The sequence below is a fragment of the Bubalus kerabau genome, chromosome 5 (assembly GCF_029407905.1).
Source record: "Bubalus kerabau isolate K-KA32 ecotype Philippines breed swamp buffalo chromosome 5, PCC_UOA_SB_1v2, whole genome shotgun sequence".
Classification (NCBI taxonomy): Eukaryota; Metazoa; Chordata; class Mammalia; order Artiodactyla; family Bovidae; genus Bubalus; species Bubalus kerabau.
This window is the reverse complement of record NC_073628.1, coordinates 51209617-51235171: the sequence shown is the minus strand read 5'-3', so window position 1 is coordinate 51235171 and position 25555 is coordinate 51209617. Positions and strand designations below refer to the sequence as shown.

The following is a 25555-nucleotide window of genomic DNA, read 5'->3' as shown; positions in this document are numbered from 1 at the left end:
GTTGGTGATGGACAGGGAGGCCTGGCGTGCTGCGATTCATAGGGTCACAAAGAGTCAGACATGACTGAGCGACTGAACTGAAGATATTAATATGAAACACAGGGTCTCTCTGGTGGTGCAGTGGCTAAGATTCCAGGTTCCCAGTGCAGGGGGCCTGGGTTGGATCCCTAGTGGAGGAATCATATTCCATATGCCACAGCCCAGAGTTCTCATGCTGCAACCAAAGATCTGCCATGCCACAATGAAGATTGATCTCCAGTGCCTCAACTAAGACAACACAGCCAAATACACAAATAAAAATTAAAAAATAGAAACACAGTATCATATTATGAATATAAAATTTTTATTCATTTTTTTGTTAGAGACTAGTGTTTACTTAAAAGTAACATTTAGGGATTTATACTCATAGGACACATTATAGTTAACATCCAAAGACAATCAAAACATATTTCCTGATGATTTATTATATGCTTAGTACTAAAAAGCTCCTAAATCTGTAGTGTTGGTATTATAAGATTAGAGAGTTGTTTTTGGTAAATGATTATTATAGAAAAACACTGAGGAAAATCTCAACCATTATAATTGGTAAAGTATGATTTTATATTTCACAAAGGACAGTAGTCATATTTAGCAACAGCCTCACTTATAAATTATATACACTTCAAAGTCATATTTTGATACTTTTTTTTCCCCTTCTCTTCTTGCAAATAACCAACAAGATACAAACTGCTTCCAACTGACATTTGTGAAAGGCAAACTGCAAACTTCTAATTATGGTTCAACTTCACCAAAAGAAGTAAAGGTGCTCCCTCTGACCACCTTATTCCATGAAAAAAAAAAGTGTACTCTGACTTCTAAAATGGATTTTTAAAATTCAGTAGAAAGATTTAACAATAATCAATATTCCAACACTGATCTTTCTAATACCCAGAAACATCCACTTAGCAGTTGTGAGACTAAAAACTGAGTAATGTTATACAAATGTAAATTACTATTAGCTAGGAGAAGGCAATGGCACCCTACTCCAGTACTCTTGCCTGGAAAATCCCATGGACAGGGGAGCCTGGTAGGCTGTAGTCCATGGGGTCGCTAGGAGTCGGACACAACTGAGCGACTTCACTTTCACTTTTCACTTTCATGCATTGGAGAAGGAAATGGCAACCCACTCCAGTGTTCTTGCCAGGAGAATCCCAGGGACGGGGAAGCCTGGTGGGCTGCCGTCTGTGGGGTCACACAGAGTCAGACACAACTGAAGCGACTTAGCAGTAGGAATAATCACTTAATTCTTAATCATGTTTATACTTAATTATAAACATAAGAATGATTTTTAGATTAAAAATAATGAAGAACATCTCCATCATGTGTATTGTGTTCCCAATAGTCCCTCTCAGATAGATCTGTGAAAACACAGAACCCAATGTTAACATAACTTTCATTTTAAAGGCCCCCCAAAATAGGGCTTAAGTAGTGAGATCATTTCTATTAGACTTTATATTAGTATCAATTAATGAGTTAATCAATCAATTAACCTTAGTTAATTATTACTTTTTTCTAAACAAGTACCAGATGATTTAATCTCGCCCAAATGAATGGGTCTCTTTTGGTTGATCAATGCGATAGAGAAACTCGGCAGGTAAGAAGTATCCGAGGTACTCCACTATATCTGGAGTGGTGTCATAATGGTAGTGTCCACCTTCTCCATGATGACTGAAACAATGAGTGTGCTCCAACCGCAAATCAAACCCCTAGAATGACAGAGGAGCCATCTGTTAGTCTTCCAATTAGAACTTAGGGGATAGGAGACCTTTTAAGTTTAGGCTACAGTAATTTTTTGGGATAGGTAATACAGTCACATGAATCAAAATTCAGAGGGTGCAAAAGTTTATATTCAGTAAAATGTATCTTTCCAACTCCTGCCATTACCCCTCCTTTCCTTAAAGGCAACCACAGTAAGCAGGATCTTCTATATCCTCCCAGAAAGATCTATTTTTTAAATTACTCATAGGTAGTATTCTGCAGCTACTATGCTGTATGTTGTTTTTCTTAAATTAACAATATAGCTTTCAGATCATGAGAGCTTCCTAATTCTTTCCAAATGCGATTTAGATTATTTCCAGCTCTTCTGCTATTACAACAATGATGTCATGAATAACCCTTTTCACTAATCATTTTATCATGTAAGCATATATTTAATGATTAATTCCTAAACATGTAATCACTAGATCAAAAGATATAACTAGACAGAACAGTGGTAGATATTTGGTTTGAATTAGTCTATATTATTATTTTTCAAGGGTAGAAAACTAGAATATGATGAATAGTATGAAGAACAGCAAATAGATCTGAATCCTGTCCTGATTCTACTGTTTAATAACATAACTTTGGATGCTATTTAAAATGTTTGGTGCCTTCAATTCTTCAAAGGTAAAATCTACTTTGCCTAGATCTTAAGTAGTCAGCTACTTGCTTCCTTACCTTTCAAGGTAATTCTAGAAACTATCCTAGTTCTTAATTAAGAACACAAAAAGTGCTTAATTATTTTAAACGAATATTCTAAAAATCAAGCATTACCACTGTAATATCTTTCAATGTAAAAGACAGACATAGACTTACAGGGTCTCTGGAGACAAAAACTGGCAGACAAACCAAAGGAGCCTTCATCTCATAAAAACGCAACCATTTATTCACGTCTTCATCAGAGTTCAATGGACAGGAAGAAAATTCTGCAGGCTACAATAAGAGGCCATTAAACATGTAAACATACTGAATATTTCTGAGCTGAAAATTTACATATAATTTCATTGTTAAAAGCTTTAAGCTTTCTTATACATTCTACTGCTACTTTTGGCACCAGGAGATTCATATACCCTAGTTTTCAAAAGGACCGCCAACCCGTGTGTACACACTGAAAGATATAAGTGAATAAATAAAGGAGTCTATTGCTGTATTTTTATTTTTCATAGCTTCTCAGCTTTCCTATGAGCATATCCTCATCCCAGTCTTAAATGTTATTATTGCTATTGCTAGATGGAAAAAAAAAAAGCAAGGCATTGAAAGTGGAGTAGAAGCATCAAAAAGAATAAAATATTGAGGAGGAATACACTTAAGGAGGCTAAAGACTTGTACATTGAAAAGTGCAAAGCATTGCTGAAATGAATTTTAAAAGACTCCAATAAATGAAAAGGCATCTTGTGCTCATGGATTGGACAATTTAATACTGTTGACATGTCAGTACTATCAAATATGATCTACAGATTCACTGCAATTCCTATCAAAATCCCAATGGTGTTTTTGCAGAAACAGAAAAATCCATCGAAAATTCATATGGAATCTCAAGGGGCCCCAAATCGTCAAAACAATCTTGAAAAAGAAGAAGAAAGTTGGAAGTCTCACACTTCCTGATATCAAGCTTACTGCAAAGCTGTAGTAATCAAAACAGTGTGATGCTAGCATAAAGACAGGTATACAGATCAATGGAACAGAAGAGATCCCAGAAGTACATCCTTGCATATATTCTGACAAGGATGACATGACCATTCAATGGGAAAGGACTATCTTTTTAACAAACAATACTTGGAAAACTGATGTCCATATGCAAAAAAATGAAGTTAGACCCTTATTTCATACCAGATACAAAAACTAAAAATGGATAAAACACCTAAATATAAGAGCTAAAGCTATAAAGACTTTTAGAAGAAAACATCGGGAGAAAGTTTTAAGACATTGGACTTGACTTTTTAGATTTGGCATCAAAAGTACAGGTAACAAAAGGAAAACAAGTGGAATTACATTAAACTAAAAAGCTTTTGTACAGCAAAGAAAAGACCAGTCAACAAAATGAAAAGGCAACCTATGGAATGGGAGAAAATATCTGCAAACCATATATCTGATAAGGGGTTAATATCTAAAATACATAAGGAATTCATGAGCAAAAAAAAAATTTTTTTAATGATCAAAGAACTGAATTCGACATTTTTTCCAAAGAAGACATACAAATGGGCAACAGGTATATGAAGAAGCACTCAATATCACTATTCATTTGGTAAATGCAAATCAAAACCATGAGACATCAGCTCATTTTAGTGAAGATGGCAGTTACCAAAAAGACAAGAGATAAAGTGTTGGTGAGGATGTAGAGAAAAGACAACCCTTGTACACTGCTAGTGGGAATGTAAACTGGTACAACCATTATGGAAGTTCCTCAAAAAATTAAAAATAAAACTACCATATGATCTAGCAATTCTACTTCTAGGTATATATCCAAAGTAAATGAAATCACCATCTTGAAGAGATATCTGGACTCCAATGTTCACTGCAGCATTATTCATGATAGCCAAGACTGGGAAACACAACCTAAGTGTCTGTCAATGGAAGAAAACAGCCAGGAAATTAAAAGACGCTTGCTCCTTGAAAGAAAAGCTATGACCAACCTAGACAGCGCATTAAAAAGCAGAGATAGTACTTTGCCGACAAAAATCCATATAGCCAAAGCTATGGTTTTTCCAGTAGTCATCTATGGATGTGAGAATTGGACCATAAAGAAGGCCGAACACCGAAGAATCGATGCTTTCGAACTGTGGTGTTGGAGAAGACTCTTGAGAGTCCCTTGCACTGCAAGGAGATCAAATCAGTCAATCCTAAAGGAAATCAACCCTGAATATTCATTGGAAGGACTGATGCTGAAGCTGAAGCTCCAATACTTTGGCTACCTCGTACGAAGAGACAACTCATTGGGAAAGACCCTGATGCTGGGAAAGACTGAGGGAAGGAGGAGAAGTGGGCGACAGATACTGAGATGGTTGGATGGCATCACCAACTCAATGGACATGAATTGGAGCAAATTCTGGGAGACAGTGGAGGACAGAGGAGCCTGGTATGCTGCAGTCCATGGGGTGCCAAAGAGTCAGACACTTAGCAACTAAACAATAACAACAATAATGGATGAAGGGGCAAAGAAATTATTACCTATCTTTCTAGTTGTGATATATATATGAAATATCATTCAGGCTTTAAAAAGCAGGAAATCCCACCATTTGTAACAATGTAGATGAACTTGGAGGATACTATACTGAGTGAAATAAGCCAGTCGCAGACAAATATTGGGTGATATCACTTGTATGTGGAATCTGAAAAAGTCCAGTCTAGAGAAACAGTAGTGCGGTGGTTGTCAGAGGCTGAGGTAGGATGGGAGTGAAATGAGGAGATGCTGATCAAAGGGTACAAAATTCAGTTGTAAGACGAATAAGTTTAAAGATCTAATGTACACCATGTTAACTACAGTTTGTAATGAAGTATTGTTTATTTGATTTTTTAAAAATCCTATAATCATTTGGTATTTACAAATGGATTGACCTTTAATTTTGTTGTAAATAATTTGGAAAAGTAATTAAGTAGTTTCATAATATGTATTTATATGTGAGATCAGCTGGTTTGCCATTTAAAATTATCAGACTAAAAATTTTAAAACAATATATTTTGTGACAGCTTCATTGTTAAAACAAAACAACATTAAAGTGTAACACTTTTACATTTTGTTCATCATTGACTCAATGGACATGAATTTGAGCAAACTCTGGGAAATAGAGGACAGAGGAGCCTAGCGTCCTGCAGTCCATGGGATCACAAAGAGTCTGAAATGACTTGGGAATGAACAATGACACTTCATTCACTCACCTACCAAAAATTATTATTTTTTAAATAATTTTTTTGTTTATTTTATTTTTGGCTGTGTTGGGTCTTTGTTGCTACATGAGGGCTTTCTCTAGTTGCTGAAAGCAAGGGCCACTCTCCAGCTGTGGTACGTGGGCCTCTCATTTGCAATGGCTTCTCTTGTAGCAGAGCATGGGCTCTAGAGTGTGTGGGCTCAGTAGTTGTGGCTTGTGGACTTAGCTGCCCTGTGGCATGTGGGATCTTCCAGGACCAGGGATCAAACTTTGTGTCCCTTGAAATGGCGGGTGTATACTTAACCACTGGACCACCAGGGAAGTACCAAAAATTATTTGTGAAATCCTAGATGACCTGGTTTGCCCATCATTAATATCTTATAAATATATTCTTTTTTTTTTTTTACAGTTCGTCCAGTTCAGTCACTCAGTTGTGTCCAACTCTTTGTGACCCCATGGACTATAGCACTCCAGGCCTCTGTCCATCACCAACTTCCAGAGTTTACTCAATCTCATGTCCATTGAGTCAGTGATGCCATCCAACCATCTCATCCTCTGTTATCCCCTTCTCCTGCCTTCAATCTTTCCCAGCATCAGGGTCTTTTCTAATGAGTTAGTTCTTTGCATCAGATGGCCTTCAGCCACCTGGAGCTTCAGCTTCAGCATCAGTCCTTCCAATGAATATTCAGGGACTGATTTCCTTTAGGATGGACTGCTTGGATCTCCTTGCAGTCCAAGGGACTCTCAAGAGTCTTTTCCAACACCACATTTAAAAGCATCAATTCTTCGGCGCTCAGCTTTCTTTATAGTCTAACCCTCCCATCCATACATGACTACTCAAAAAACCATAGCTTTGACTAGACCTTTGCTGGCAAAATAATGTCTCTGCTTTTTAATATGCTGTCTAGGTTGGTCATAACTTTTCTTCCAAGGAGCAAGCATCTTTTAATTTCATGGCTGCAGTCACCATCTGCAGTGATTTTGGAGCCCAAACAAATAGTCTCTCACTGTTTCCACTGTTTCCCCATCTATTTGCCATGAAGTGATGGGACCAGATGCCATGATCTTCATTTTCTGAATGTTGAGCTTCAAGCAACTTTTTCACTCTCCTCTTCCACTTTCATCAAGAGGCTCTTTAGTTCTTCACTTTCTGCCATAAAGGTGGTGTCATCCGCATATCTGAGGTTATTGATATTTCTCCCAGAAATCTTGATTCCAGCTTGTGCTTCATCCAGCCCAGCATCTGTCATGATGTACTCTGCATATAAGTCAAATAAGCAGGGTGACAATATACAGCCTTGACATAGTCCTTTCTCGATTTGGAACCAGTTTGTTGTTCCATGTCCAGTTCTAATTGTTGCTTCCTGACCTGCATAGAGATTTCTCAAGAGGCAGGTCAAGTGGTCAGGTATTCCCATCTTTTTAAGAATTTTCCATAGATTGTTGTGGTCCACACAGTCAAAGGCTTTGGCATAGTCAATAAAGCAGAAGTAGATTTTTTCAGGAACTCTCTTGCTTTTTCGATGATCCAACAGATGTTGGCAATTTGATGTCTGGTTCCTCTGCCTTTTCTAAATCCAGCTTGAAATTTGGAAGTTCACGGTTCATGTACTGTCAAAGCCTGGCTTGGACAATTTTGAGCATTACTTTGCTAGCATGTGAGATGAGTGCAATTGTGCAGTAGTTTGAGCATTCTTTGGCATTGCCTTTCTTTGGGATTGGAATGAAACATGACCTTTTCCAATCCTGTGGCCACTGCTGAGTTTTCCAAATTTGCTGACATACTGAGTGCAGCACTTGCACAGCATCATATAAGATTATAATTTTCATAATGACTTTTTTCCCTAAACCACAACCATCTTTTTTTTGACAACCACCTTAACAGTAAACTCAATATACTGAGGTTGGGATTCTAGCAATGGAAATGATCAGTTTCTAAGGCTGGGGTGCCGTCAGGGCAGGAGAGCCTGACTCCAAATTAACTTTGGGCTTCCCTGATAACTCAGTTGGTAAAGAATCCGCCTGCAATGCAGGAGACCCTGGTCCGATTCCTGGGTTGGGAAAATCTCCTGGAGAAGGGAAAGGCTACCCACTCCAGTATTCTTGGGCTTCCCTTGTGGCTCAGCTAGTGAAGAATCCACCTGCGATGCAGGAGACCTGGGTTCAATCCCTGGGTTGGGAAGATCCCCTGGAGAAGGGAAAGGCTACCCTCTCCAGTATTCTGGCCTAGAGAATTCCATGGACTGAACTGTATAATCCATGGGGTCGCAAAGAGTCAGACTCAACTGATCAACTTGCACTTGCACTTTCAAGGCTTATAATCAGAGCTATCTTGATCTTTGAAACTAAGAAGAAAGTTCTATTATTAACATGAAGAAAGCACTCTAGCAGGACCTTATCATATAACATGCTTTACAGTATTCTTTGTCATTTAAATTTTAAGGTAATACGATCATAGTAAAAGGATTTGTTCAGAACGTCTTTAAAGGCTAAATTCTCAATGTATATTAAAATCTCCTACAATCTTAAGCACATGCACACACACACACACACATGTGCAGAGGCCTTTACCATAATGTGAGTCTTCACTTTTCCCTTCTGAATTATGAAAGCACCTCCCATTCCTACAGGCTTATCTCCATAATGTTTTTCAAGAGTCTGCCTCATACATGTCACAAAGTTAAGTTTTCCAGTTCTTCTTTTGACTTTCACCTCAATGACCTAGAGAGAACATAAATGTACATACCATTGTTCTAAGCTGCAAAATATTATGCAAATAACTACCAAACTGAAACATTATATAATTCAGTGCCATCAAGCAAATATTCGTTTGTTTTGAGCACCCAGATATTAGCAGAAGTGTCTCAGTCCTCTAAGTCTTAATAATATATATATATATGTAAGATATATCGTTTACTCTAATAATGTCTTATTCATGCTTTCTTGGACTGAGAAGGAGAGTTATAGCTTAATTTTATAAATTTATAGCTAAATTCAACACTGAACTCTTGAGATTCTTATTATATGTCCATATGGTATAAGATTGAGAATTCTTTGATTTAAGGGATTAATTTCTGATAACTAGAGAGGAGAAATGACTATATTTTCTCATTTCCTTTAAAATTCTGGACTTCTATTACCTCCACTTTAGTAGGTATTTTTGCTTCACCACCTCATTTCTCAAAGTGGCTGAAGTAGTTATCTCTGTATAAAATCTGAGAGTTCTCACTACTGCTAAAACTGAAATAATCTTTAAAAAAAACCAGCTTTATTGGGGATACAATTCACATACCGTACAATCCATCCATTTAAACAATTCAACGGCTTTCAGTATATTTATAGAGTTGTGTGACCATCATTACAATTTTGGAATATGAAATCATCTTTTTTTTTTTTTGGTACTAACAGGAAATAAATATGAAGTGGGGCATTAATTCTCCTTATCTCTTCTTTCTATAATTTCTATAATTTCTAATATAATCCCATTATTTATAGCTATCTCAATCAATGTCTGATCAGTCAGGAATGAGCAAGTTACATATGTACTAACTGTAGGTAGACATTATCTACTTCAGCTGCATGGTTCATCTATTTGACTAACTCAAGAATATCCTATTACCTTTTAGTTCCTTGGAAAAAGGCTATTGTTTACTAGTATTATTCTTAACCTTAGTTTTAAATGAGACTTTCACTCTGCCTGCAGTACTTTCTGAATCTTTCATAACTGGATTATTTAAAGAGCTTTGGCTTGGGTAGCTTTGGATTTTCTTAAGAAAATTACAGTAGCAATAAGCATTCAGATTTTTAGCTCTCTGAGAAATTTTGGAGAATATTGCATTTTTATGAACAAAATCACCTTCCCAGGTTGGCCTTCGCTGGCAAAAAGATTAGCCAGTAATGCACACCCAAAATCATGATATTTCTCACTGTATTTCTCTAGTAGACACCCTCCATCTGCAGGGTTAACACGAGCAAAGTAACTTCCATTCACAGGAGGTTTGTGTTCACCTTCTGTTCGAACAAGTAGCATAAACTGAAAAGAAAAGTAAATAAGGTACTTAGTCAATCCTAGAATCTCTATGCAAAACAGAATATCTTGAAAATGTGACAAAATATTTTGCCCTAGACTTTAAGACATTTTATTTCAAGATCTAATAATAAAACACGAAAAATAGAATATTTAATGTTATATTAAAATGTTAAAGATTTACAAATCTCAAAAAGCTGGAAAAAACATTTTATAAAATGTTTACAGTATTATGGTGTTTCTATGAGATTGTGACATTTGCTTTAAATTTTCTCATTTTAAATTTTTAACTTTTTCTATCTTGAACACTAGGCAATTTATATTAATGTTTCTGTAAAAGGGCTTGTATGATTATTGACTAACAGTCACAGCTGTAAGAGGCAGTGAGAGAGAATATGCAAACTGAGGAGGTTATTCACTCTCTGTTCATGAGATGTGAAGAAGCACTGACATTTTTATGTTGGAAATGTATTGATGTACACACTGATGGATATTACCTTTCATAAATAATAATCATACTACGGGGCTAGATCCCTACTATTGGTCTGAAAGAGGGAGTTGACTAGATCATTAAACATTTCATGCATCTTCTGATTGAAAGCTGTCTTTGAACTAGCCAAGGTCAGAAAAGCTAGGAATCCTCTGATGTGTATGAACCAAAATCTTTCACAGTCCAGAGTCCTCGACAAACCACAGCAGGACCTTTGATAGACTCATCTATGACTGAATGTATGTCTTAAGAAAATCTAAATTAGAGATTAGTGCTCCATTTCAGTTCGACTAACTGGAGCATGTTCTATACTCTAAGTCAGTATCAAACAGTATCAAATCTGCAGAGAGGTATGATATCAACCACTTACAATTCATTCAGATGACAGGATTTCTGATAAGGCAGTAAAAGGAAAAAGGCAAACTAAGTCTCAAATCAATAAATTAAAATAATTATATTAATATATAATATATATTACATATTATATATAACATATGATAATATGCTGACCTCAGAATTGAATCCAAGAGTCTGAAATGGGCCTGCTCCTGCTCCAAGAACAAAAGCTCCAGGAAGCTGGATGTCTTTTGCAATCTTATTTAAATCATAAACCTAAGTAAGAGAAAAAGCATATTATTTAAAACTGACTTACATAAATTCCCAGGTTTACTTTTTGTTACTGAGTCCATTAACATTTGCTTGTCACATTGGTCAGTGGATCTTCTAAGAATAAAAATAGGAATCAATTTCCATAATCTTCATGTGAATGTGAAAAGTAAAAATACACTTACTTTTTTTTCATTTACAAGAGGCAGTAAGTAAGGCACACCTCCTACTTCTGCAATTCTAGTTTTTCCACAGATACCTAAAAAGAAAATACACCTTAAAAATAGGTGAACATCTACATCTAAGTATAAAATACCAGAAGACACTTATTAAGAGTATATATCTTTTAAAAGAATTGACGCTTTCAAAGTATAGTGCTGGAGAAGACTCTTGAGAGTCCCTTGGACAGCAAGGAGATCAAAGTAGTCTATCCTAAAGGAAATCAACCCTTAATATTCATTGGAAGGACTGATGCTGAAGCTCCAATACTTTGGCCAGTTGATGTGAAGACCCAATTCAATGGAAAAGACCCTGATGCTGGGCAAGATTGAGGGCAGGAGAAGGGGACGACAGAGGGTGAGATGGTTGGATGGCATCACCAACTCAATGGACATGAGTTTGAGTCAACTCCGGGAGAGAGTGATGGACAAGGAAACCTGGCATGCTGTATAAGGTCCATAGGATTGCCAAGAGTCGGATACAACTGAGCGACTGAACAACAATAACTTTTGGGGCTTCCCTGGTGATCCAGTGGCTAAGATTCTGAGCTCCCAATGCAAGGGGCCTGAGTTCAATCCTTGGTCAGGGAACTAGATCCCATATGCTGCAACTAAAGATTCTGCATGCTACAACTAAGACCAGGTGCAGTGAAATAAATGAATGAATAAATAAATATTTTTTAAGAGAGTATACACATTTTACTCTATATCCTGTGATAAACCATAATGGAAAATATAAAAAAAGAAGGTATATATGTGTATAACTGATCACTCTGCTGTACAGCAGAGATTGTCACAACATCGTAAATCAACTATACTTCAATTTTTAAAAAAAAAAAAAGAGTATATAAGTTTTCCATTCTCATCATTTTACAAATAGCAGGGGTCAGAATCTGTATTGTGTTGGCCAAAAATTTCCTTCAGTTTTTAAAGTAAAAATAAAACACACATTTTTCGTTTCCACCAAGAATTTTATTGAACAAAGTATTCACTATTTTGTTCCACTGCCTTCTGCCATTTTTCAGGTAACTTCATAATTCCATCTTCCCAACACTTTCTACCTTTTTGAGCAAAGAACTGTTCTCGGTGCCTTTAACAGTCTTTTAGGGAACTGAAATTCTTTCCATGAAGAAAATCTTGTAAAGACCGAAATAAATGGACATCCAAAGGTACAATGTCTGGTGAATATGGCAGATGAATTAGAATTTCCCAGTCAAGCTATAACAGATTTTGCTTAGTCATCAAAGAAACATGTAGCCTTGCATTATGGAGGATTATGCATTTTCTGTTGACTAATTCTGGACACTTTTCGTCAAGTGCTGCTTTCAGTTGTTCTAATTGGGAACAGTACTTTTTGGAATTAACTTGTTTGATTTTCCAGAAGGTGCTCATAGTAGAATGGACTCCCTTCCAAATCTCTCCATATTCACAACATCACCTTCTTTGGATGAAGACCAGCCTTTGGTGTGGTTGGTGGTGGTTCATTTCACTTACTCCACAATCTCTTCCATTCCACATTATTGTACAGTATTCACTTTTCATCGCCCATCACAATTTTTTTTTTTAAAGAATGTTTTCATGTCATTTAAGTAGAGAATCGCATGTGGCAATATAGTCAAGAAGGTTTTCTCTGCTTAACTTATGTGGAACCCAAATGTCCAAGCAATGAATATAACCAAGCTGCTGCAAATGATTTTCAGCACTGGATATTTTGAGTGTGTCAGCAATCTCTTGCATGGTATAAGTCGATTATTCTCAATTAATGTCTCAATTTGATAGCTATCAATTTTAACTGGTCTACTTGACCATGGAGCATCATCCAGTGTATCTTCAGCAGAAAACTTCACAAACCACTTTAGACACATTTTTTCAGTCACAGCACCTTCTCCATACATTGCACAAATCTTTTTTGGGGTTTCAGTTGTGTTTTTACCTTTCTTCAAGTAATAAAGCATAATATGCTGAAAATGTTGCTTTTTTTCTTCTATCTTCAATACTAAAATGGTTACACAAAACTTATCCATTTTGATAAGTTTTTTAAAAATGTATGCTGATATGACAGCTGTCACAATATAATCTAACAAAACTGTCTGAATGAAGTTTAATGCAACTAAGTGCTATTAGAGCCATCTTTAGGAAAAAAACAAATGAATCTTTTGGCCAACCTAAAAGTAGCTAGGACCCCTGTCCTACCTGTGTTTTTTTTCTTTTTTGTTGTTTTTCTGGCTGGGCCACTTGCCTTATGGTATCTGAGTTCCCTGACTAGGAGTCCTAACCACTGGATTGCTGAGGAGTTCCCCACTTGTGTTTCTAATACTGTCATAACCAAGTGTGACTTGATATAGTTAGTAACATAAAGGCAATGGAGTTGATGGTAAGGCAAGGGCTAGAACTGGGGCCAGTGTCTGGATTGGATGAAGTTTCTATATTAGTCTATAATGACTTAGCCCTTTAAAAATCTTTTTTTTGTGGGAGTAGAGGGCTTTAGCTAAAGTTATATTTTAAGGGGACTTCCCTCGTGGTCCAGTGGTGAAGACTCCACATTCCCAATGCATGGGACCCAGGTTCAATCCATGGTCGGGGATCTGTATGTATTCCACAACCAAGAGTCCACATGCCATGGTGATGATCCCATGAGCCACAACTAAGGCCCAGAGTAGCCAAAATAAATAGTGTAGCCTTGGGGCAGGTTTTTCCTTAAGTGATACCAGTTCAGTTCAGTCGCTCAGCCGTGTCTGACTCTTTGTGACCCCTTGGACTGCAGCACGCCAGGTCTTCCTGTCCATCACCAACTCCCGGAACTTGCTCAAACTCATGTCCATTGAGTCAGTGATGCCATCCAACCATCTCATCCTCTGTCATCCCCTTATCCTCCCGCCTTCAATCTTTCCCAGCATCAGGGTCTTTTCGAATGGGTCCTTCCAGTAAGGGACATACAGAACAGTATTCTTGAGCTCTTCTGCAGAACTAAAACCCCCACCAAATGGAAGATGTTAACTACTTGATGAAACATTCTTCATTCCAAAGAGAAAGTTACAGTTCAATATCCTTGAGAACCACAGATCATAGGACCGCCTGAGACGATCTCTATACTGAACAAATGCAAGCCTTGCGAGCACCCTGATCCTTATGAGAAACCCCTCCCCATGACTAACCCCTCCCTAAGACTCCCCACAACCCCCACTTCAGTTTGGGACCCATAGTTTTGAGAGCATTAGTCTGCTATGTCCCTCTTTGCCTGGCAAAGTAATAAAGCTATTCTTTTCTACTTCACGGAAAACTCTTTGTCTCTGAGAATCAATTTGACACTGCTACACAGAGTCTGTTTCAGTATCAATATTAATGTCCCTCCTCACTTTGAACATTGGTAACCAGTTGACAAATTTGTTAAAGGGATGTAAATATTTAATAGATGATTCAAATAAATACAAGGCTTTTAAGATCCCTTCTGATATTGAATAAATAAAACATAAAAATTATAATAAGTTTCCATAACAGTTACTCGAACAATTAAAAATAAAATTTTCATGTGATATTCATATGCTAGCCTACTGAATAGCTATTATGTAGCCTATGAAAGTTACAAAAGTACATAAAACACCATATTTTCCTACAAGGGTATAAAATGAAATTTGACCAATATTAGAAAACACAGAAATGAAACACAATTTAATCTAAAAGTTGGGGCAATATCCTTTATCTGGAGATAATTTAAGATAATCCTTAAAAATAATTTTGGTTTCAGGAAAAGATTTGGTCTGAAAAGGAAAAGCTAATTGCAAAGATTGCTTACCTTTTATAGGAAAGGTAAATGGCTCCTTAGTTAAATCAGGGCAATCAACTACAGAGACCTGGACTTCAGCAAAGTTATCCGTTAGCCCCTTCTGCAAGACTAATGAAGACAAGAAAAAGGGTTATCATTAGGTAGAAATTTGCCATCACAGATCAAGTCTTCCCTTGATTGTTTTGTGTGTCCTATTTCCAACCTAAACTTGTGTAATTTTTTTTTTTTTTTTTTTTCTGGCTGCAGCGCCCAGCATGTGGGATCTTAGTTCCCAGAACAGGGATGGAATTTTTGCCACCTGCAGTGGAAGCAAGGAGTCTTACCCTCTGGAGTGCCAGGAAGTCCCTAAACTTGAGTAATTTAAAAGGAGCTTTGGGGGCCAGCAGTTAAGACCCCATGCTTCTACTGAAGGAGGTACTCCCACATGCTGTGCTGCCAAAAAAATCATATAAACAAACAAAAAGAGGGGGGAACAATCTTGTTAATGAACTTATTTAGATACTAGACACATAATTAATCACAAGATATGCATACTAATATACATAAATACTTCCATAAATACCACTGTAAGCTATAGTGATTATAAACCACTGAAGATAAACACTGCACTCATTTTCTTGAAACGTAAATATTTAAACTGCTAGAAAGTAAGCAATTACATGCAACACCTTCATTAATGTTTACAGGCAAAATGTTTATCAAAAGAGGACATGAAAGTATGTGCTATATGACTTCACTTATCTGTATTTCAAACAAAGGCAACTAATCTAAGGTCACAGAAGTCACAACAATGGTCACTTCCTGGGAAAGTGATATTCACTAAGAAAGTGTGAGGAGTCTTCTGGGATACTGGAAACAGTTTATACCTTTTTTTTAAACTTTATTATTTGGCCATGCTGGGTGGTATGTGGGATCTTAGTTCCCCGAACAAGGATCTGTGCACCCCTCCAGAATCTTTTTTGTTTTTAATATTTATTTATTTGACTGCAACAGGTCTTAGTTGAGGCTTGTTGGATCTATTTTTTAATTGGAAGAAAATTGCTTTACAGTGTTGTGTTGGTTTCTGCCCAATATCAACTTGCTATGCTATGCTAAGTCGCTTCAGTTGTGTCCGACTCTGTGCGACCCCATAGACAGCATGCCACCAGGCTCCCCCGTCCCTGGGATTCCCCAGGCAAGAACACTGGAGTGGGTTGCCATTTCCTTCTCCAATGCATGAAAGTGAAAAGTGAAAGTGAAGTCGCTCAGTCGTGTCCGACTCTTAGCGACCCCATGGATTGCAGCCTAACAGGCTCCTCCGTCCATGGGATTTTCCAAGCAAGACTACTGGAGTGGGGTGCCATTGCCTTGAATCTGTCATAATTTTATACATATATATATATATTCCTTCTCCCTCCTGGCTTCACTTTATTTTTCTTACCTATTAATAGATCCCTTCCCTCGAATTAATCCTGTGACACTACCTTAAATTCTTGTTCAAATAAGGTGAGATACCTAAAAATATACACAGAAAAACCTAAGCAAGGTTCACTGGCAGTCTGTCATATCAGGAGAGGGGGAAAAAGTAGTAGATTGGGAACATGATTAATGTATCACAGTAGATTATTTCAAGAGTACTGCAACTGGTAAAAAGTTAATAAAGCAAAACTGTGTACTCTTTGGGCACCACACACATTTAAATCTTGGGTTATCATATTCATTTTCATTCTGTAAAGTTAGTATCTCATCAAGACTATTTGAATGGTGAATTTAGATTTTTTTGAGAGGTAGAGATTTGGACTCTCATATCTTAGAATGTTTCATTTTTATTTTTTTCCCTTAGGATAATAAAAAAGACTCAATATAGTATTTACCTCCAACAAGCTCCTCTAGACTTGGCACATGAAAAGAATATTCAGCACAAGCCATCTTCTTTCTTCCTTAGGGGACAAGGCACAACCTTTAAAAGAATAACATAGCCATTGGGGAAAAATTAGTCTGAACCAACTAAGTCCAAGATGGCAAAAGATTCAACTTCCAGTAGACCTTGAGCATTAGTTGTAAAGCATTAGCATCTAAATGGCACACCCATAAGCACCATAACCACAGAAGGCCAAAAAGTGGGTGGTGGCCCAATTCCTGAAAATCTCTGCCCCAAATAGTTGGAATAATCCTCCCACTTGTTAGCCTATGAAGTTACCCAGCCCATAAAAACTAACCACCCTACATTTTGGGACCTCTAGCTTTCTGAGCTGGCCCACAATGTCCATCTTTCTTCCAAGGCCGTCTTGCTTTTTGAGACAGATGGCATTCTGTTTATGAAATTAGTTCAGTTCAGTTGCTCAGTCGTGTCTGACTCCGCAACCCCATGGACTGGAGCACGCCAGGCTTCCCTGTCCATCACTGAATGTTGAGTTTTAAGCCAACTTTTTTACTCTCCTCTTTCACTTTCATCAAGAGGCTCTTTAGTTCTTCTTCGCTTTCTGCCATAAGGGTGGTGTCATCTGCATATCTGAGGTTATTGATATTTCTCCCATCAATCTTGATTCCAGCTTGTCCTTCATCCAGCCCAGCATTGCGCATGATGTATTCTGCATATGAGTTAAATAGCAGGGTGACAGTAAACAGCCTTGATGTACTACTTTCCCGATTTGGAACCAGTGTATTGTTCCATATCCAGTTCTAACTGTTGCTTCTTGACCTGCATACAGATTTCTCAAGAGGCAGGTCAGGTGGTCTGGTATTCCCATCTTTTGAAGAATTTTCCAGTTTGTTGTGATCCACAGTCAAAGGCTTTGGCATAGTCAATAAAGCAAAATTAGATGTTTTTCTCAAACTCTTGCTTTTTCAATGATCCAATGGATGTTGGCAATTTGATCTCTGGTTCCTCTGCGTTTTCTAAATCCAGCTTGAACATCTGGAAGTTCACGGTTCATGTACTGTTGAAGCCTCACTTGGAGAATTTTGAGAGTTACTTTGCCAGCGTAGAGTATGAGATGAGTGCAATTGTGCAGTAGTTTGAACATTCTTTGGCATTGCCTTTCTTTGGGATTGGAATGAAAACTGACCTTTTCCAGTCCTGTGGCCACTGCTGAGTTTTCCAAATTTGCTGGCATATTGAGTGCAGCACTTTCACAGCATCGCCTTTTAGGATTTGAAATAGCTCAACTGGAATTCCATCATCTCCACTAACTTTGTTTGCAGTGATGCTTCCTAAGGCCCACTTGACTTCACATTCCAGGATGTCTGGCTTTAGGTGAGTGATCACATCATTGTGGTTATCTGGGTCATGAAGATCTTTTTTGTGGAGTTCTTCTGTGTATTTTTGAAATGTCTCTGTAAATAAATCTACTTCCTATCACTTTGTCTCTCACTGAATACTTTCTTTAGATAAGACCTAAAGACTTGAGCTTCATTAAGTCCTGAGTGTGTGATCTCAAAAGACAGTGGGTTCAAGTCCCAACCTGAGTTGTGAGAATTCATGAGGATTTACAAGATAAAGCAAGTGTAGATTAATGATTGCAAGAGTTCACAGTGCACCAAGCATGAACATCTAAAGCTCTGGAAATTAAAGAGTTCAGTTATATAAGGAAGGCAAAAGGGCATTTAGGTGTCTGTCCTCACAGAAAGGCAACCACAGCTTTTAGTATTTAATAACTGGAATGAGAGATGTCCAAGTAACCTCTTTTAATACTAACACCTTAAATAGCTGACATTTAAATAGACAAAAGGAATACCAAACCAAGAGGGCACATGATTCATTTTTCTCCAGTCATGTACCTGGACTGAACATGCATCTTTCTAACAGTTGGTTTAAGGAAGATAGATGCTGAAGCAAAGGTAGGTAGTTGCTAAGGTTTATGAGTAAGTGTTTAAGTGATTGTAGAATAAGAGTTGATTGTAGGATGTTCAGGTACTTCTATAATAGATCATTTACTTGTGTTTTCTATTTTGTATTTGACAATTAGGCTAAAAATTAAATGAGTTTCTTACACTATCACTTTTACAAGAGAAAATTTAAATTACTAAGAAAAATGGAAATTTCTACAAATGATTAGCTTTTGACATTCGAATCATTTCATTTACAAATAAACTTTTTTTTTGGTAAACAGCTTTAATGTTCAATTATTCTGATAACTAATGAAGTATAATTTGATTTTTTAAAAATATATGCTAAGTATTTTACAATAATTAGACATTTATGCAGAGATTAGTATCTTACCTCAAGTGTACAGGTGATGAGGTGAGCAAGCAGACAGAGTTAAATAAAATGTGAGCCAAAAAGCACAAACAAACATAAGTAATACTAGGTGGGTGGAGAAATCCCACTCTAGGCCAATCACAGCAAGGAATAAAGACAAAATTCTTAAGGGTGTTTCTAAGAACACTGTTGGATTTCTCATTAAAATTGTTAATGAATACCTCATTAATCTGAATACTGTCTGACATATCATTACTGATAAGTCGCTTCAGTCGTGTCCGACTCTGTGTGACCCCATAGATGGCAGCCCACCAGGTTCTTCCATCCCTGGGATTCTCCAGGCAAGAATACTGAAGTGGGTTGCCATTTCCTTCTACAACGCATGCATGCATGCATGGTAAGTTGCTTCAGTTGTGTCTGACTCTATGCGACCCTATGGACAGCAGCCCACCAGGCTCCTCTGTCCACAGGATTCTCTAGGCAAGAATACTGGAGTGGGTTGCCATTTCCTTCTCCAGACATATCATTACTTACTAAGTAAAAGGTGGTCCTTTGGCAACATTTGAAATACTCTTCCAAATTTTTTTTTTTTTTCAAGATTCATAATTTTCTTAGAAACTGGATTTCTAATTTTGACAATAGTTTCAAACAACACATCCTTCACAAACATATATTTAAGACCTGACACTTCTTTAGTACTTGATCAAATACCAAAATTTATTACCCTGTTCCTCTGTCCATGGGATTCTCCAGGCAAGAATACTGGAGTGGGTTGATCCCCTTCTTCAGGGGATCTTCCTGATCCAGGGAAGGAACCTGGTCTCTCACACTGTAGGCAGATTCTTTACTGAGTTACCAGGGAAGCCCTTTATTTACTTAATATGCATAATTTGGTCTCCCAAATAAAATGTAAACTGTTGATACTGGGCCCCAAACCCTATATCATCATATTTTAATTACCTCAAATATATTTTCTTTTTGGCAGCAACATGCCACTTGCAGAATCTTAGTTCCCTGACCAGGGCATCAAACCTGAGCCCTCAGCAGTGAAAGTGAAGCTTGGAGTCCTAACCACTGGACCTCCAGGGTGGTGATTAGGTGCGTGCATGCTCAGTCGTGTTTGCCTCTTTTGTGACCCTGTGGACTGTAGCCCACTAGGCTCTTCTGTCTATGGAATTTTCCAGACTAGAATACTGGAGTGGGTTGCCATTTCCTCCTTCAGAGGAATCTTCCGGACCCAGGGATCAAACTTGAATCTCTGGTGTCTCCTGCATTGGCAGGTGAATTCTTTACCTCTAGTGCCACCTGGGAAGCCTGTGGACCTCCAGGGAATTCCCTGAAATATATTTTCAAATTGAAATAAACTATAATTGTTTAGGAATAAGCCATTTTAACTTTTGAAATAATTTCAGATGGACAGAAAATACATACAAAGATTTTGTATCTTGTATACACTTCATGCAAGGGCTTCCCAGGTGGTGCTAGTGGTAAAGAACCTGCCTGTCAATAAATGTGGGAGACACAAGAGACATGGGTTCAATCCCTGGGTTGGGAAGATCACCTGGAGAAGTGCATGGTAACCCACTCCAGTATTCTTGCCTGGAGAATTCCATGAACAGAGGAGCCTGGCAGGCTATACTTCATGGGGTCACAAAGAGTTGGACATGACTTAAGTGACTTAGCACACATGAACAAGCCACAGAATCTTAGTTCCCTAACCAGGGATAGAACCCAAGCCCCCTACAGGGGAAGCATGGACTCTTAACCACTATACCTCCAGGGAAGTCCCATCATCTTATATACATTAAAAAATTTTTTTGTTTTTCTCTTGCTTTGCAAATTATTTTTCTCTGTATAATAGGCTCCAGTTTCATCCACCTCTGTAGAATTGATACAAATGTGTTCTTTTTAATAGCCGAGTAACATTCCATTGTGTATATGTACCACAACTTTCTTATCCATTCGTCTGCCAATGGATATCTAGGTTGCTTCTATGTCTTAACTATTATAAACAGTGCTGCAATGAACATTGGGGTACACATGAAGTAAGTCAGAAAGAAAAACACCAATACAGTATATTAATGCATATATATGGAATTTAGAAAGATGGTAACAACAACCCTATATGTGAGACAGCAAAAGAGACACAGATATAAAGAACAGACTTTTGGACTCTGTGGGAGAAGGCAAGGGTGGGATGATTTGAGAGAATAGCACTGAAACATGTATATTATCATGTGTGAAACAGATCACCAGTCCAGGTTCCATGCATGAAACAGGGCACTCAAAGCCGGTGCACTAGGACAACCCTGAGGGATGGGATGGGGAGGGAAGGGGGTGGGGGGTTCTGGATGAGGGACACATGTACACCCATGGCTGATTCATGTCACTGTGTGGCAAAAACCACCACAACACTGTAAAGTAATTAGCTTCCAATTAAAATAAACTAAAAAATAAATAAATAAAATTTTAAAAGTGCAAAAAAAAATTTTTTTTCTTGCCCATCATTTATTTTTTAACATTGTTTCCTTTTAGAATATAGAATATTTATACATACACATTAACACACTTATACATACTTGGAAACAAGATATAGTGACATTTAAATATTTTAATTTTAATTTAACTTTATTTAGCAAATATAGCATTATTAAATTATGAATATATATATATATATATATATATATCTCAGATGATAGCCAAAACTTTAACTCTCTGTATCCAGGAGCAGTTTACTTGCTGATAATAATTAAAATAAATGGCTACCATACAGAATTAAAAGATTTATTCTAAAATGGAAAGCAAATGTCATTTTATTTTTATTTTTTTCTAAAATATTTATTTGGATGAGTTGGGTCTTAGTTGCATACACCCTAATCTTGTCAGGAAACCCCACCCTTTTTGAAACTTTGCAGAAGAAGATGCAAGACTGCTATTGCCAGGACATAACAAGTCACATACTCCTGACCTGACTACATTGTGTGTTAGTCGCTCAATCAGACTCACTGCAACCCCATGACTGTAGCCCACTCAGCTCCTCTGTCCATGGAATTCTCTAGGCAAGAATACTGGAGTGGGTTGCCATTCCCTTCTCCAGGGGATCTTGCATAACCTCTCCCTAATACCCAGGGAGAGGATCACAGGTCTTGAGGTACTAGCCTACTGTGTTCCCTTTATGCCTGCCAAAGAAAGCAAGCCTCTATTTCCTTCACCATAACTGTCTCCGTGTTTCTGGTTGGCATCAATGCACAGAGAGTCAAGATTTTGGCAACAAATTCTTGCTTCCCATTCACATAAATCATTTAAGTCCTTTGGCATCAGTGCACAGAGAAGCAAGATTTTGGCAACAAATTCTTGCTTCCCATTCACATAAATCATTTAAGTCCTGTGAATGTAAAATGCTGTTGGACCCACAATCCAAGAGAGTTCACTGAGAATCAAATTCCCTGGATTTCATGGAGTCGGTAGAATGAGCACGCATCAAGAAGTAAATCAAGAAGTGAAATAAAAACAGGGGTGTTAGTTTTGTTCAGTGTTAGAGTGAGAACAAAATACATAAGCCTAATTTCAGTGATTCTGCATATAAGCTAAATCTTATGTTTGTATTTAAAACTGGTATTACACAATATAGAGTGGTAAATCTCGTGCTAATGAATTAACCTTTTAATTTCTCTTGACAATAAAGAGCAAATTAATGCTATTATTAATAATATAGTGATTAATAATCAATAAAATAGCATGATTAATAATGCCCTTGATAATAATAGCAAATTAATGATATTAGTTAAAACATCATGACAAGTTGAAAGAGATACTACAGAAGAAATGAGACAACTTATATCTTAGTAGCTTTAATGGCACTTTCCCATTGCATTTTGAACAAGGGACACTGCATTTTCATTTTGTACTGAGCTTCACAAATTACAGAGGCAAGTGGACTCTGGAAATATGGCAGGGGATAAGGCATGCAATCCCCGTTCTGGAACTTACTGTGCTTCACAAACCCTACAAGACTTGACTATCTGTGCCTGGAATTGTTCAACATTTAGAGCAAAATTGAGTAAAGAGGCTAGATTACCTTTCAGATCTATTCAATCCCAACATGACACTATCCACAAAATAAGACTAAACTGCTTTCCTGGTTTTATTATATGATACAAGAAGCTGAGGATTTGATTCCTGGGTCAGGAAGATACCCTGGAGGAGGAAATGGCAACCCACTCCAGTTTTCTTGCCTGGAAAATCCCATGGACAGAGGAGCCTGGTGCTACACAGTCCGTGGGTTCGCAAAGAGTTGGACTAGAGATCAAGCCAAATCATTCCTTTTTTTTTTTTTAATTTTTTTTTTTAGCTCATTCCTTTTTGTAAGTACTTTGGGAAAAACAAAAAACATCAAAACTAAACTAGTTTAAACTTTTAGCTTTTTAACACAGTAACCATTCAGGAAACAGTAGAAACAGTGGCTGACTTTATTTTTCTGGGCTCCAAAATCACTGCAGATGGTGATTGCAGCCATGAAATTAAAAGACGCTTACTCCTTGGAAGGAAAGTTATGACCAACCTAGAGAGCATATTAAAAAGCAGAGACATTACTTTGCCAACAAAGGTCCGTCTAGTCAAGGCTATGGTTTTTCCAGTGGTCATGTACGGATGTGAGAGTTGGACTATAAAGAAAGCTGAGTGCTGAAGAATTGATGCTTTTGAACTGTGGTGTTGGAGAAGACCCTTGAGAGTCCCTGGACTGCAAGGAGATCCAACCAGCCCATCCTAAAGGAGATCAGTCCTGGGTGTTCATTGGAAGGACTGATGCTGAAGCTGAAACTCCCATACTTTGGCCACCTGATGCGAAGAGCTGACTCATTTGAAAAGACCCTGATGCTGGGAAAGATTGAAGGCAGGAGGAGAAGGGGACGACAGAGGATGAGATGGTCGGATGGCATCACCGACTCGATGGACATAGGTTTGGGTGAACTCCGGGAGTTGGTGATGGACAGGGAGGCCTGGCCTGCTGCGGTTCATGGGGTCACAAAGAGTCGGACACGATTGAGCGACTGAACTGAACCATTTAGGGAACTGAGAAAACGAACAACAAAAATCCACCGCGGATGTCTCCTGTGATCTGTTAAGCAACTCCTGTAGGTAACAACACAAGTTCGAAGGTGGAGCGGGGAGTTGGGAGTGCTTGCGTAACAGAGGCTTCCAGTACAAAGGTTACACATTTTGAGTCACGGTCAAGGTACGATCCTCTCACAATTTAACGGAGAAGCGATTTCTGAAGGCAAAAGCGGACACAACACGACAAAACACACCTGGCCAGAGACACACACTCGCACATCCCCCACAAGACCCGCAGTGACTCTGGACAGTTATAGGAAACCTCAGTAGAGGTGAGGCCACTGGGAGCAAGTCAAGCGGAGTGCCTGTTTCCTTGCAGTTCACGTGCATTCCACCCGCCTGACCCCACAATTTATTCCCGAAACGTTGGCCTAAACGTCCTAGGCTATTCCACCTACCTAGTCCGTTAGAGAAGCCTACACCAGACGCCTGCTCTTACCTCATTCAACTCCGCCTCTCCAGGGTTAGGGCCTCCAAGGCTCCGCCCACTGGAATCGGCCCTCCTATCGCGGGGATAAACATGGCGCCCGCGTCGCGCCACCTCCCAGCTCTCCCGTTCATCCCGGAGTCCAGTTGTTATCGCGAGACTTCCGCCCCACTATTAGCTTGGGCGCGCGGCGCGCCCAGCCTTTCCTCCCGCGCGGCGGCGGAGGTTGGCTGCAGTGTATCTTTCGGAGTGCTAATGGTCGGTAGGTTGCTGTCCGCAGCAGAGGCCCGTGCCACGAGCCAGCGCAGGTTGGTATGCACCATCCGTCTCTGGAGGGGTCGAAAAGAGGACACTGGCGTCTGGGCCTCGCGGGCGGCGGAGGGGTCGCTCTTGTGGCTTTTCCGGGCCCCGCGGGGCGGGGAGGGGTGAGGTCCAGCCACGTGAGTTGGGCCCTGATGGCGGAGGGCCCGCGGTGGTTGTGGACTGCAGGCCTAGGGTTGCGCTGCTACCGTGGCCCGAGCATGGCCCGTGAAGTGGATGTTAAAATGGAGCATATAACAATGCTTATTTTCTAAATGGCGGTTGACTGCGAGGTAGCCGTTGCTGACGCATTCTCGCCCGAGGTGGGCGCCTCCTGAGGACGCTTGCCCCAGGCCCGCGCAAGGCGCTGAGGGGAAGTTGTTCGCGGCCGTGTGGTTCGGTCAGCAGAGTCCCCGACTAGAAAGCAGCACTTCCACAGGATTGCTTTCCAGATTTCGGAAAAGATTGTGTTAACTTTAATTTTGATAATACGCTCAGATATACCATCGCTGCCATTGGATCCACTTAAGCATCTGCCTATAAAGCCGGAGACCCGGGTTCAATCCCTGGGTTGGGAAGATCTCCTGGAGAAGGAAATGGCAACCCACTCCAGTACTCTTGCCTGGAAAATCCCATGGACGGAGGAGCCTGGGAGGCTGCAGTCCATGGGGTGGCAGAGTCGGACACGACTGAACGACTTCACTTCACTTCATGACTTAGATTTTGCAAAGCTGGAGATCTCTGT

The 25555-nt window shown here is 38.8% G+C and overlaps 1 protein-coding gene across 2 annotated transcripts; it reads right to left on the bottom strand.

The window, feature by feature from the left end:
* Window positions 1-338: 338 nt before the first annotated feature.
* Window positions 339-24980, bottom strand: C5H11orf54 (chromosome 5 C11orf54 homolog). Of its 2 annotated transcripts, none has more exons than XM_055581654.1 (9): window positions 24482-24980; window positions 16642-16727; window positions 14798-14896; window positions 10972-11045; window positions 10691-10792; window positions 9520-9696; window positions 8235-8384; window positions 2614-2730; window positions 339-1745 (listed from the first exon to the last, which is right to left on the bottom strand). In XM_055581654.1, the coding sequence occupies exons 2-9, from the start codon at window positions 16694-16696 to the stop codon at window positions 1572-1574; spliced, it is 948 nt and encodes a 315-aa protein (XP_055437629.1). In that variant the 5' UTR covers window positions 16697-16727; window positions 24482-24980; the 3' UTR covers window positions 339-1571. The 2 variants fall into 2 exon arrangements, with proteins under 2 accessions (XP_055437629.1, XP_055437630.1); XM_055581655.1 differs by having other exon boundaries at window positions 24523-24980.
* Between the last annotated feature and the right edge of the window lie 575 nt (window positions 24981-25555).

Bases quoted from the DNA above. Each gene is read 5' to 3' on its own strand.
- C5H11orf54 (XM_055581654.1), bottom strand. From the start codon at position 16,696: ATGGCTTGTGCTGAATATTCTTTTCATGTGCCAAGTCTAGAGGAGCTT. The intron at 14,897-16,641 runs GTAAATACTATA...TGTCTTCATTAG, and splicing joins TCTAGAGGAGCTTGTTGGAG to TCTTGCAGAAGGGGCTAACG. The intron at 8,385-9,519 runs GTGATTTTGTTC...TGTTCTCTCTAG, and splicing joins GCGAAGGCCAACCTGGGAAG to GTCATTGAGGTGAAAGTCAA.